The sequence below is a fragment of the Zootoca vivipara genome, chromosome 5 (assembly GCF_963506605.1).
Source record: "Zootoca vivipara chromosome 5, rZooViv1.1, whole genome shotgun sequence".
NCBI lineage: Eukaryota > Metazoa > Chordata > Lepidosauria > Squamata > Lacertidae > Zootoca > Zootoca vivipara.
In genome coordinates this window covers 72202513-72215345 of record NC_083280.1, presented here as the reverse complement: position 1 = coordinate 72215345, position 12833 = coordinate 72202513, and the positions used below count along the sequence as shown (strand labels likewise).

At 37.6% G+C, this 12833-nt stretch overlaps 1 protein-coding gene across 4 annotated transcripts in view; it reads right to left on the bottom strand.

The window, feature by feature from the left end:
* The window catches only part of HERC4 (HECT and RLD domain containing E3 ubiquitin protein ligase 4), a 33324-nt gene that overhangs the window by 13640 nt on the left and 6851 nt on the right, over positions 1-12833 (bottom strand). For all 4 annotated transcript variants that reach the window (XR_004693945.2, XM_035138726.2, XM_035138727.2 and 1 more), the window contains exons 4-14: positions 11366-11525; positions 10777-10853; positions 10053-10274; positions 8863-8954; positions 7479-7609; positions 6847-7007; positions 5584-5660; positions 4144-4277; positions 3035-3094; positions 2776-2887; positions 1458-1647 (exon numbers count right to left, since the gene is read on the bottom strand). Coding sequence is in view for 3 of the 4 variants with exons in the window: in XM_035138726.2 (XP_034994617.1) it covers positions 1458-1647; positions 2776-2887; positions 3035-3094; positions 4144-4277; positions 5584-5660; positions 6847-7007; positions 7479-7609; positions 8863-8954; positions 10053-10274; positions 10777-10853; positions 11366-11525 (1416 nt within the window). In the remaining variant the exon portion in view is untranslated. The remainder of the gene's footprint in view (positions 1-1457; positions 1648-2775; positions 2888-3034; positions 3095-4143; positions 4278-5583; positions 5661-6846; positions 7008-7478; positions 7610-8862; positions 8955-10052; positions 10275-10776; positions 10854-11365; positions 11526-12833) is intronic.

Here is a 12833-nt window from a genome sequence, read left to right as displayed (position 1 = left end):
GTGTTTTCATTAGTCTATTATATATATATATATATATATATATATATATATATATATATACACACACACACACACACACACACACACACACACACACACGCCTGTTTTGGTTAGTCATATATATATTACACAGCAACTAACAAACACATTTATTATGTCTGTGTATGTCTATTATGCTCACAATAGCACATGATGGGCACACTTGGCCACTTCCATTGGTAGAATTGGCGCTGCTACAGGTGTGACTACAAGGCAGCCTTGTTCAGGGAAGTTTTAAATCTGTGACATGTTAATGTATTTTAAATCTTTCTTGGAAGCCGCTCAGAGTGGCTGGGGAAACCCAGCCAGATGGGCGGGGTACAAATAATAAGTTGTTGTTGTTGTTGTTGTTTGTTGTTATATTTGTAACAAGGGACCCCTGACCATTAGGTCCAGTCGTGACCTACTCTGGAGTTGCGGCGCTCATCTTGCATTATTGGCCGAGGGAGCCGGCGTACAGCTTCCAGGTCATGTGGCCAGCATGACAAAGCCGCTTCTAGCGAAGCAGAGCAGCACAAGGAAATGCCATTTACCTTCCCGCTGTAGCGGTACCTATTTATCTACTTGCACTTTGACGTGCTTTCAAACTGCTAGGTTGGCAGGAGCTGGGACCAAGCAACGGGAGCTCACCCCGTCGCGGGGATTCAAACCGCCGACCTTCTGATCGGCAAGCCCTAGGTTCTGTGGTTTAACCCACATCCATATTTGTAAGTTTAGAAACCTCAGAAATCAGTGAGCCTGTCTTTACTGAGGATGTTTACAAAATATTGTGGACTTCTTTGACTTTTTCAAAAAAATTTAGCTTCGTGGCTAATCCTTAGCTGATAATCCATCTTGAAGACTCTGGTTTACTGCAGACTTTATGACTTGAACATCAAGCCAGCTTTTTGCTCACTGTTTTGTAGCGCATGTCCCCGAGGTTGCTAGAGCAACAGGTCTGTTCTAGCACCCGTTAATTTAACAGGCTTCATGCTACTAGTAGTTGATAATTTACTATTATCATGCCTTTCTGCTATGCTTGCCTCTTACCTGCTAATGGATAGAGGAAATACATTACGTATTTTTCACTCCAACAAACACCATCAGTAATCCAAATACAAACCTTAGGACTGACATAAACCACAATTTCTAGTTTGGATGTAATGCTATGCCAGAGATCACTGCTTGTTTCCACCCAGCATGAATGTGGAGGAGTAAGTGACCAAAGGCAAAACATTAACAAAGGTTTACAGTGGTATGCAAACAAAGCCACAATTATCTATATGCAACAGCACTTCCCTTTAGTAGTGCAATGAACAGAAGGTGAAAACTGATTGCAATAACAATTTGAGAGATTATATATGCCCACAGTTAGTTTTGCAAGCTGCCACACCCTTGCAGCAGATTAAGACATACAAATTAAACAAAAGAAACCTTACCAAGTACTTTCAGTGGAGCCTTTTCTAGATTCACAATAGCAGTTGCAAATGGGATAGCTAGTGTCATGTAATTGTTTGCATCACTCATTAGTGGGCATTCTGGCAAGGTTAGAAACAGTCTTAGGGCTTCAACATCAGGCAAGGAACTAGTCAGTTTAGGAATAAGGTTCTTTTCCAAACTAGCTGCAACCTGGGAATGTGGTACAAAACAGATTCTGGTTTTAAACTAAAAGCATTTTCTATTATAACAACTCATTTTACAGTTTATATTTTTTTAAAAAAAAATGAATTTGAACATAAACTTGTTGTTATTACATTTTAAAAAACCCCAGAGCTCCTTAATCACAATAAATGTTTTTTATAACAGCTATTTTACAAGAACGATGAAAGCTACCTTTCATTAAGGCCTTTCATATCTGTTCTGGAGTACAACACACATTACAACATGAAAAGTGGAACCCTGAAACACAGTTTCATACTGTAGAGTGTTTCTGTTCAGGGGATGAAGCCATTCTAGTCAGACATAAAACTGAGCCATAGTTTGCCATCACCATGGTTTGTTGAAGAAAAAATCTGCAACTGCATTTGTTGAACTGTTAGTATGGTGCTTCTTAAGGAGAAAGGTGAGCTTTTAAACACATATCCCTCATTAGATATTAGGGGGAAATGCCCGTGGTCTCTTACGGTACTACTTTTCCTCCTCATAGGCATCAGCAATGAGGCTTGCAGGGTAATGAGCCTGTTACTGGGCATAGTGGTGAAGGATGGAGAGATCTGTTAAAAGTATCAGTGATAACCTCTTAGTTGCATGAACAATTTCATTTTCCGGCTGTTTTCCCCTTACACCTCTGTAGCCAGGCAAGGGCTTCTAAGCGATGTGACAAACTAGGATTAAACCTAAGGATTTGAAGTTCAGAGGTAACTAAAAGCAGAGATTCACAAGCCAACTTCAAAACACAGTTTGAGATCATGATTTGTTTGGCACAAACAAACCATAAATGGTTGGCCAGGATACTCACAGGCATAACCAGAGCTCAGCTGGAACAACCCATGGCTTAGTGTTATGCCCAAATCCAGCCATTGAAACACTAAATAATAATAGAAGTACATTTAAAAAATAATTATCTCAAAATGTTGACAACTCTGTTCAGCTACTACAATTTACATTTTTTTAAAGTACTGAATATTTCAACAAAGCATCAAGCATTGCATTGCAAACCTAAATTTACCAGTTCTGTGCAAACAGAACCACCAATTGTTTTACACAGTGTAATACCTGGGATTTGAAACTAGGTGCAATAAGGATTTCAGGACAAACCTGCTGAGATATATGAGGATGTTCCGGCTGTATAAGTTTGTGAAACAGAAGTCGAGCAGTATTCATGTCAACTCCTGAGTATCTGGCACTAGTTCTGTAGTGATCATCATGGCTATGAAAACAAAAAGCAGTAAGTAAATTCTGCTTTCCACTACTTATTCTCTATACTTTAAAATGAATATGGAATTCTTAATTATTTCCAAACTTTCATTAAATCTTGTGGCTTGGGCATTTAAAATATTGTGTATCACCCACTGACCTGATAGCTAAAAAACTTCCATTTAGACAGCCAGCTGAGGAAAATGTTCCGTCGATTTCACTATTAAAAACAAGAATAAGAATATAAATTTAAATTTACTACAGTGTTCTAACAGTCTGTAATAATCACTGATGACATTCTAGTCAATGGCTGTTGTTTCACCACACAAAGTCCTGGAATTGCCACTGGCAGAGTATCTGTCAGAAGGCAGAGATGAGCAATACTATACTTTGTTGCTATACTCAGTTTCTTTTTCACAAAGAGAGGTCACTAGGTTCTATCAGTCATAAGGGTCTTTAACGCAAAATCTGTTTCCCAACTCCTTTATGCTTCAAACGTCTGATACAATGGTCTATTTTCTAAGTTAGATGGGTTCCAGACTAAGTTCCTTTGGTTCCTACTTCAGGTCCCAAACTGTGTCCCTAATTCAATTCTATTGTTGGAAACAGGTGAATGTCCACTCTCCACTAAAGTGTGGTGGGCTGCCTTGAAATACTGGTATTTGGCCTGGGGAAAGGATTACTTTTACATCTAACCAACAAAGAGTCTGTCAGTTCATGGTCGAAAAATATGATCTGAAAAGTGTCATTGATTGGTCTTTCACCATCCTTTTTACTTCATTTGGGCTACAATATTGCCCTTAAATCCCTGAGGCAGAGGTTATGGGATATTTTATACAGCGATCTTCATTCCATATCTTATGTAACCTGTGGACCGTTTGCAACTGGAATCCACTATGGCCATGATTTTCAGTTACCATTGTATTTCATGAATCTGTCTGTACCTATTGCCAATTATTCACCAAAGTCAGACTAAATGTAATCCCATCAGAAGTACTAAATGGCAGACTGTCTGGTATACCCTATCAGAATAGGCTCTGTTTATGCTCTCAGGGTGTTGACTCTATGAAACATGTTCTACTACACTGTGAGCAATTCAAACAATCCAGGGATCAATTAATTAAACCCCTTTTGGCAAACTGGAAAATCCAAAACGTTCTATCTATCCTTGGAGATATGTCAAATGATACTACCCTGGCCATGACTAAGTTCCTCTCGGAAGTAATAAGAAATAGAAACCTACATGCCTTGGATAAAACATATTCTTACTTTGCTATCTCTGCAGGGAGCCTCCCTGATCCTGAAGACGAGCAGTGCAGCCACCTCTGAATGAAGCCTTCATTAACAGTCCAGATTTGCTTCGAAGCACATGGGTATCTGAAGTCATCTGGAGGTTCCAAATCCTACATTTTGAGTGGCAAATTATACATAGAAATATTCCCCCCTCCATTAACAAGGGCTAATTTCCAGAAATCCCTATATTTAGAGTTGCTACACCATACAACTTCGTTTCATGTTTACTTTTGACCAGTCCACACATTTTGCTTTTGAACTTGTCGCATATAAGCACTATGCACACAAGCGAGTTTGTTTCTATATTATCTGAGAAGATTTATATAAAATGCTTTTAAAGAAATTGTTTTAAAATCGGAATTTCCCTCTTTTTCCCCAGGAATGCTAATTGGAGCTCAGCATACATAATGGCCCCAATCCAGCCATAGTCATGCTTTTCTGCATGCAACTATCGCCCCCAGATTAATTCATTAAGTTCAATACATTCACAACAGTGCTTCACAGATTTCCCTTGCTGCAGTAGGGCATTTAAGGCAAGGCATCCTCCATCTAAATTAAAGGCTGAATGGGCTGTTTTTAATAATATGATATAACAGGGATGGGGAACATGTGGTCCTTCAGGTGTTTTTGAACTCCAGCTCCCCCCAGCCCCTGCCATCATAGCCAATGATCAGGGATGACGAGAGTTAAAGTCCCATAACACTTGGAAGGGTCAAAGGTTTTCCATCCCCATAGGTCACAATCCTGTGGAGAGCCAGGAAGTACGTAACAAGCTGACATCATCATAATGGACATTCACATCCTGTGTGTGATATAGAAGGCATTTTTATTTTATTTGCTTGAAAAAATTATATTCTGCACTTCATCCAGGGTAATGAATAAAACATAAAATATACTGTGATGAAACAAAACAGATAAAAATACACCAGATTTAAAAATTATAAAATTATATTTAAAGAATGCAGACAGTTCCAATAAAACTTTGTATTTCTATGAATTCATACTTCTAGTTTACAGCTTTCCCTAACTTAAAATAAGGATTGCCTCGGTCACTAAACTCTAAATATTATATATGCAAACCAATCCTCAAAAGGAAAGATTGTTTAGGAACTGTAAATTTTGCTTTATCAGCTAACAAAATGAAGCTTAATTTTCTCTAAACAATTTACAAATAACAAATTTCAGATATCAAATCCTAAAGCATATTGACCACTTAAGATATGGGGAAAAAGTTTTATCTTAAGGTACAATAATACACAACTGAAGCTACACTATATTTTAAAGAATACTCTAGTGGAACAAATGGAAAGCAACACTAATACAAAGCCAAAGTTCCAGGTATCAGATTCAGCTGTAAGCACTATACTGAGTAAACACAGAAGCCAGCTTATGGGTTTTAAAAATGAGATGAACTACCTGTAGAGTAACGTAATGTGAAAAGCTTTGGTCTCCACCAGAGAAAATCCTATGTACATAATAATATTCTTCACGATCTATAATTAAAATAGCATAATGTTAACATCAAGAGGGTAGCTTGAAAAGAATTTGTCTTTTATTTAGGTAGGAACGAAATTGTGAGGGATGCCACTTTTGCAAGAACATCAGGTAACTTTTGCCAATAGCAGGTCTGCATAGTAGCATTTTACACCACACACAGCAACCTTCCTTTTGGAATCACATTCACAGTTATTGCTCTGCACTCTCATAGATCAACAGGTTCATTCAGAGAAAAACTAGAGTTGACTTGTATGGAAAATGGTGCAGCATTTATTTATTTTTTGTAAGAATTTTTATTCATTTTTATCTTTAAACTGTTTACCATGGTTGCATTGAGATATATATTTGTTTACATTAGAGCAGGCACCCCTCAAATTTCGGCTGTCCAGTTGTTGTCGGCTGTCCATCTTCCCTGACCACTTCCTGTTAGCTAGGGATCATGGGAGTTGTAGGCCAAAACATCTGGAGGGCCGAAGTTTGGGGATGCCTGCATTTAGAGCATAACATGCTGTGATTATATATAATTAAAGTTAAAAGTAAAACAACACAACACAACAATAAACAGATACACATTTTTGAATATATTAACAAAGTTGTGTCAGTGTATATACCAAAATTATTAGTTATTATGTGTATTGCTTAGATCAGTGATCAAAAGTAAAAGGTATTTTGTATCAACAACTATCAGAATTTATAGGAATTTAAGGAAAGGGGGGGGGGGGGAATAATAAAATTTGTACTTGATGCACACCAGACTGTGCTGTAAACTATGGGTACTGTTCTACATTATGTCTCATTATTTGTGTAATCAATAAAGTCACACCAGACTGCAAAAATCTGTCATGTTTATTTTGGCCTCTTGCTACTTTTAATTTTTCCAATAATGCTGATTGCCAAATTGCATTATACCATCGGTCCATAGTTAAGAACTGTAATGGTTTCCACGTCTTGGCAATAGTTGTTCTTGCAGCAGTTAATATGGTATGTTAGGGGTCCTTGTTTCCAATTTGCAACATATTGGTGCAGCATTTATTGCTTCTATTGTAAACACAAAAATCTTATGAGGCAGAGATGCAATGCTAACAAATCCAGTCCCTTACCCATTATCACAATATAATTCTTGAAATAATTCCCCCCCTAACACTCCAAAAATATATATACAACTAAAGAAAGCATTATTACCTGAATTTAGTGGGATGTTTCCATTATAAGGAAGCGAGTTTCCTTTCACTGGGAAGGGACTTTTCCTGTTACTGGTTGATCCCATGCCCAACTGTCCATTGCCTCCAAGACCAAAAGAATAAATTCTTCCAGTTGAAGGGACAAATGCAGATGTGTGCTGCCTAGTGCAAAGAAAGAATAGAAATTCAAAAAGTGAGAAACTGAGAATGCTGTTGTATATTACATATGCTATGTGTGACTTATCTACCCCCAGTTTACAACATGGAAGGAAGCAACTTAAGAGAAGACAGTTGCAATGTTCTGTTGAGGGTATTAAGAGGGAGCGGCCTCTAAAACACATGGAACTTGTAATGCATTGAGACGGAAGGCTACCGTGCCTGTAGAACAGCCTTCATGCCAATCCAATTAAGTAATTCACTGGGCTGCATAAACTAATGTGTTAGCTAACTTACAGCAGTCTTTTCTTTATAAACAACAATCTTTATTACGGTCCATAGACTTCTTTATAATGGCACATAACTGGGGTGCCCAACAAGACTTTGAGAATTACGCAGTAGCTAAAGGTAAACTTGCTTCTTACACTTTTCAAGTTGCTAGACACCCCATAAAATTATTCCATTCTGCGGTCTTACCTTCCACAAGCGATCTGTGTGACAATGCTCCCCATAAGTTCAAAAACTTTTCTTGGATTTATCTCATGGCCAGTAGAGTTATGACCTAATTGCCCATAGCCTCCAGCTCCAAAAGTAAACACCCCACCTTCCTAAAAAATATTTGAAGTTAGAATGCAACTTGTAGATGACTCCAATACTTTTTAAGTACACAAAATAATAGTTACAACTGTGGAGAAGCACTAGATTATCTTCTTAGAGATATAGTTTAGTCTCTGCACAACATCCTCACTGTGAAAGAGTATAAACAATAAAATAAATTCACAGTCCTGTACACAAAAAATAAATCACATAAACTTTTTTTAAAAACCCATTGATTTTTAATTTCAAGTAACAAAAAATACCCATGCAAAAAAATCATGTAATCTTTAGCTGAGTTCCAACTAAAAACATATGGTTGATTTAAAAAATCATAAATTAGTAGTAATATCAGACTGATAAACAAGATAATGTAAAATGTTAGGTATTAGTGGACATTGCGCTCTGCCCAATATAGTAGGACTATTTTCACTTTCATATTTGCAGTATTTGTTTCAAGAATGACTTCAACTGCAGAGCAGGAGAAGAGAGCACAAAGTGCATTTCTCCACATTACCTGAAACAAGAGTTCAATTTTGAATTTAAAATCCCACAGGCTTTTAAATATAAGCTTTATGTTATGTATTGAGAAAGCAAACAGTATTTGTTAACAAAAAACCTAAACTATTCTTCTGTTTGCATATAAATGTCATATTCCAATTCTGAATGCAATGGCAGCTGTGTAAATAAACCAAAGTATGTTGCATTAAATTAACACACACAAGACTATAAACTGTGCTTCAGCACTAGCAAGAGAGATGGCATCCATCAGTGGAGCAGCCACCCACATGGTTATTAGAGCTAGGCTGAATGCAATGGAATACTTCTAAACATAAGCTTATAAAGCTCTGAAGCAAAATAAGCACAAGTTCTCCTTTCTTTCTCCCCTCCTCTGCAAATCAGCAGCAAATGACACATTACATTTCAGCAGCTCTCCCCCCACCCCTATATAAATGCTAGTGTGAGCAGGCCAATGCAACATGTGATCTTGGCAGGTTCACTGACGTTGCCCAAGCTAGTGGCTCAGTACAACTCAGACGAAGGGGTTGGTGGAGAAGGAGTTCACACCCGATATTGGGCAACCATTCTCTCTTGACAAGAGTGCAGGGTTACAAAAAAGCAGACCAACTGGTGACATGAACATGTTTTCTCTCTTACAGACTCTGAATCCCTCACTACTGAAGCAGTCAGCCTGCATGTGAAAAGCTATCAAATGTACAGTACTAATTAGTTAAAAGTGTGAAATACAGTATTTCTACTACAGTACCTTTGTAAGAGCCGCAGTATGATCTTCTCCACAGGAGATGTAAACTATTTTCTGGGATCTTAGTGACTTTAGAAGATTGGGAACATATCTGTCTGAAAATTGTAATAAATCAGGAAGTGTAATATACACTTTGTAACAAATTACATAAAAAAATAAAATATATACTGATTTAGTTTATAAACTATTATTGTTTTATATAACAAATAGCTTTGTTGCACTTTGAGGTTTATAATTCCACAGTATGTGCTGCTCAGAGAAGCACCACAGTTCAACAAATAGCAAAGTGCCTGGAAGTTACCATATTTTTCCACCTATAAGACGCCCCCTATTTTTGAGGACTCCCATTTAAGAAAATGGGGGGAGATGGCCTCCGTGTATAAGACGGCCCTACATTTTTTACATTATTTTAAAGGGAAAAAACCTACCGTAGTCTTATACTCGGAAAAATACGGTATGTAGTATTTTATTCACTATTTTGAAAGTACTGTACCATTATTTCCTACAATTAAAGCATGCAAAGCATTTGAAAGTAATTGTAGTACAGTACTGCACTGCAATGATAGCCACACTTCCTTTCAGCAACTTTCAGTTCAGTGGATTTCTCATCCACTAACACAGACACTCTGAGCTCCCAGTACGTTTCCAAGCACAGTTCAAAGTGTTGGTGCTGACCTTTAAAGCCTTAAATGGCCTCGGTCCAGTATACTTGAAGGAGCATCTCCACCCCCATCGTTCTGCCCGGACCCTGAGGTCCAGTGCCAAGGGCCTTCTGGCAGTTCCCGAGTTGCGAGAAGCCGAGTTGCAGGGAACCAGGCAGAGGGCCTTCCCGGTAGTGGCGTCCGCCCTGTGGAATGCCCTCCCATCAGATGTCAAAGAGAAAAACAGCTACCAGATTTTTAGAAGACATCTAAAGGCAGCCCTGTTTAGGGAGGCTTTTAATGTTTGATAGATTATTTTATTTCATTTTTCTGTTGGAAGCCGCCCAGAGTGACTGGGGAAACCCAGCCAGATGGGCGGGGTATAAATATATTATTATTATTATTATTATTATTATTATTATTATTATTATTATTATTATCAATTCAGCAGAGGAGAATAATTTGGTTTTACAAAAATAAGCACACATTATCTGATCATAACAACTAAAATGGAAAGTATATAGTTCATAGTTTTAAATTTTGTGTACTTACCATTTTCATCATTAAGACCAAGTTGGCCAAATTTGTTGCGTCCCCACCCAAAAACTGCTCCAGAAAGAGTAAGCACAAAGCTATGTGCTCCGCCTGCTGTAATTTGTGCAAAAGGTATCCCTTGCAAAGATTTTATCTGTTGTGGGGAAGTCTGCTTTTTGAATTCATAACCTAAACCTAGTTGACCATGTTTGTTCTGTCCCCAGGAAAACACTTCACTACCTGTTGAAGAAAAGAAAAGACACACATTTAAGATGAAGAATAACTGTAGGAATTTACTTCATTCTAAGAATTAAAATTACTCCACTATCATACATGACAGAATTCAAATGGTGGCAATAATTTTTCAGCCAAGAGATAGAAAGGGGTACTTTTGAAATTAAATGCAAAAGAAGTAAGGTAGGTAACAAGTTTGTGGGTTACCACACACACATGTTTCCAAATAAAGCCCAATTCTCAATATATTAATAGTTCCAGGTATTAAATGGAATCTCTGTACATTTTAGAATTTGGAGATCGATGGCAAAGATAAATGCTCATAATACACACATTTCCTTTCCTTAGCATGAGCAAAGCCGAAAATTTGTTTACTCTTTCTTCCCTCTCAAAGCTATCAAACACTTGATATTTTACAATGTGAAATGTTTAGTGTGTTTTTTTCTATTGTCATTGTAACAGTATTTTAAATTTATACAGAAAAACAAGCAGACAGTCCAGAGATTACCTTTGGAGAGTGCAAGGGAATGATAGTAGCCGCAGGCAACCTGCACTATTTGGATGTCTGACAAGCTTTTAATGTTTCTGTAGGAATAACAAGACATAATTAAATGAGCAACCTTTGCACAAAATGCTACAAAACCACAAAGCTTTATTTCCTTACAGAAAATGCATCTTAATCATTTCAGATATTATGTGGCATCACGGCCATATGCAACATTACGGTTCCGTGTGATGTAAATGAGCTGCAGAAGTGTTGGACTCACATGCTGTCCACTCCTGCCTGCATAGCTCAGGAGTCATTTGGAAGCTTCCACTCTCACTTTTAGTTAACCCCCGTTTGCCATATCATCTGCACCCAGAACTGGGATTAACATTATCTATGGTTAGTTTAAACAAGCCAGATTCATAAATTACCAATTGTTTACTGTTGACTTGTTAAACTAGCCATACTAGTTTGAGCTTGAAAAATTACAAAGATGCAAAGATGAAGCAATAAGCCCTTTTTACAAAAGCAAAAGGAACCATTTTTCTAAGATGAAAGTTGTTTTTTAATTCAAAACCCCCCAAAAACTTATGTTATGACTTAGTTTTACCTGGGCACTCTGGTATATTCCTCAGTTCCAGGCAAGCCAAGTTGTCCATCTGCAGCAAAACCCCAAGCATAGACTTGACCACTGTCATTTAATGCTAACGTGTGGGCTTCTCCACATGAAACAGCTACAATATTTTGAGCATCCAAGGCACTCACCTGCTCTGTAATCAAGAGAAAAAGCAGCATAATGTTACATTGCTCTTGCCCAAACATTTCCATGATGCACTGCACAACTGAACTAGCAAAAATGTGTTCCTACAAACATGTCAGATCTCCTTTACCTAAGGTCAGAGGTGCAACAAGCCACAATTCACTGCCTTGTAGGAAACCACTTCACTTTCAATCTGTGCCTAATAAGGATTGTAGTTTTTCTTCCTCTCTTAAGAACCAAACTTATGCTACCTACCGTATATTTTTTCACCCTTGGGTGAAGTAACTGTTTTGGTGGGGGACATAATTTTAATCACTAAAGTGACACAACCGGATGCTGTCTCTCATTGCCATGGTCCCTATCTGATTCAGGGAGCCCCAATAAAAATCGAAGATTCTATCTCCTGAATCATATGTAGTTGTACCTTAGTAGCTATCTAGTGAATTCTATTTTAAAACAGAGTTGAACACTACAGTGCTATCAATCAGCAGCAGCACATGAGGTAGACACAGTGGCAACTGAGGACTAGGCAGTTTTGTAGACTAAAGCATTTTCAATAAAACTATTTCTAGAGACCCCACTTCGTACTACCAAAAATCACTTCATGTTTAGTCCAATTAGTGTGTCATTGGCATAAATAGAAAAAAGTACCTCAGTGGTTCCAAGCACTGAAATCAAGCTGCTGCTGCTTTAAGAATTTAAAATATAACACACTTAGTGATCAACTAATGTTAATACATAATTTCTCAGACAAAAATAAAAAGTCAACAATACATTTTAAATACTGCCTTCGAATGGGCTACAGTTCTCTAGAAATTAATAATAATAATAATAATAATAATAATAATAATAAAACAGATCTCCAACAATTTGGACACAGAGCAATGGATTCAAACTACAAGAAAGAAGATAAAAAAATTCCTTTAGAAGAAGTGTCCAAAGTGTCCAAGTGTCATCTGAAGAAGTGTGCATGCACACGAAAGCTCATACCAAAATAAAAACTTAGTTGGTCTTTAAGGTGCTACTGAATGAATTTTTTTATTTTGTTTCGACTTAGACCAACACGGCTACCTACCTGTAACTACAAGAAAGAAGATTCCACCTAAACTTCCTGACAGTAAGAGCTGTTCGGCAGTGGAATTTGCTACCAAGGAGTGTGGTGGAGTCTCCTCCTTTGGAGGTATTTAAGCAGAGGCTTGACAGGCATATGTCAAGAATGCTTTGATGGTGCTTCCTGCTTGGCAGGGGGTTGGACTGGAAGGCCCTTGTGGTCTCTTCCAACTCTATGATTCTAATTTCTTAACAAAATATCTTGTTG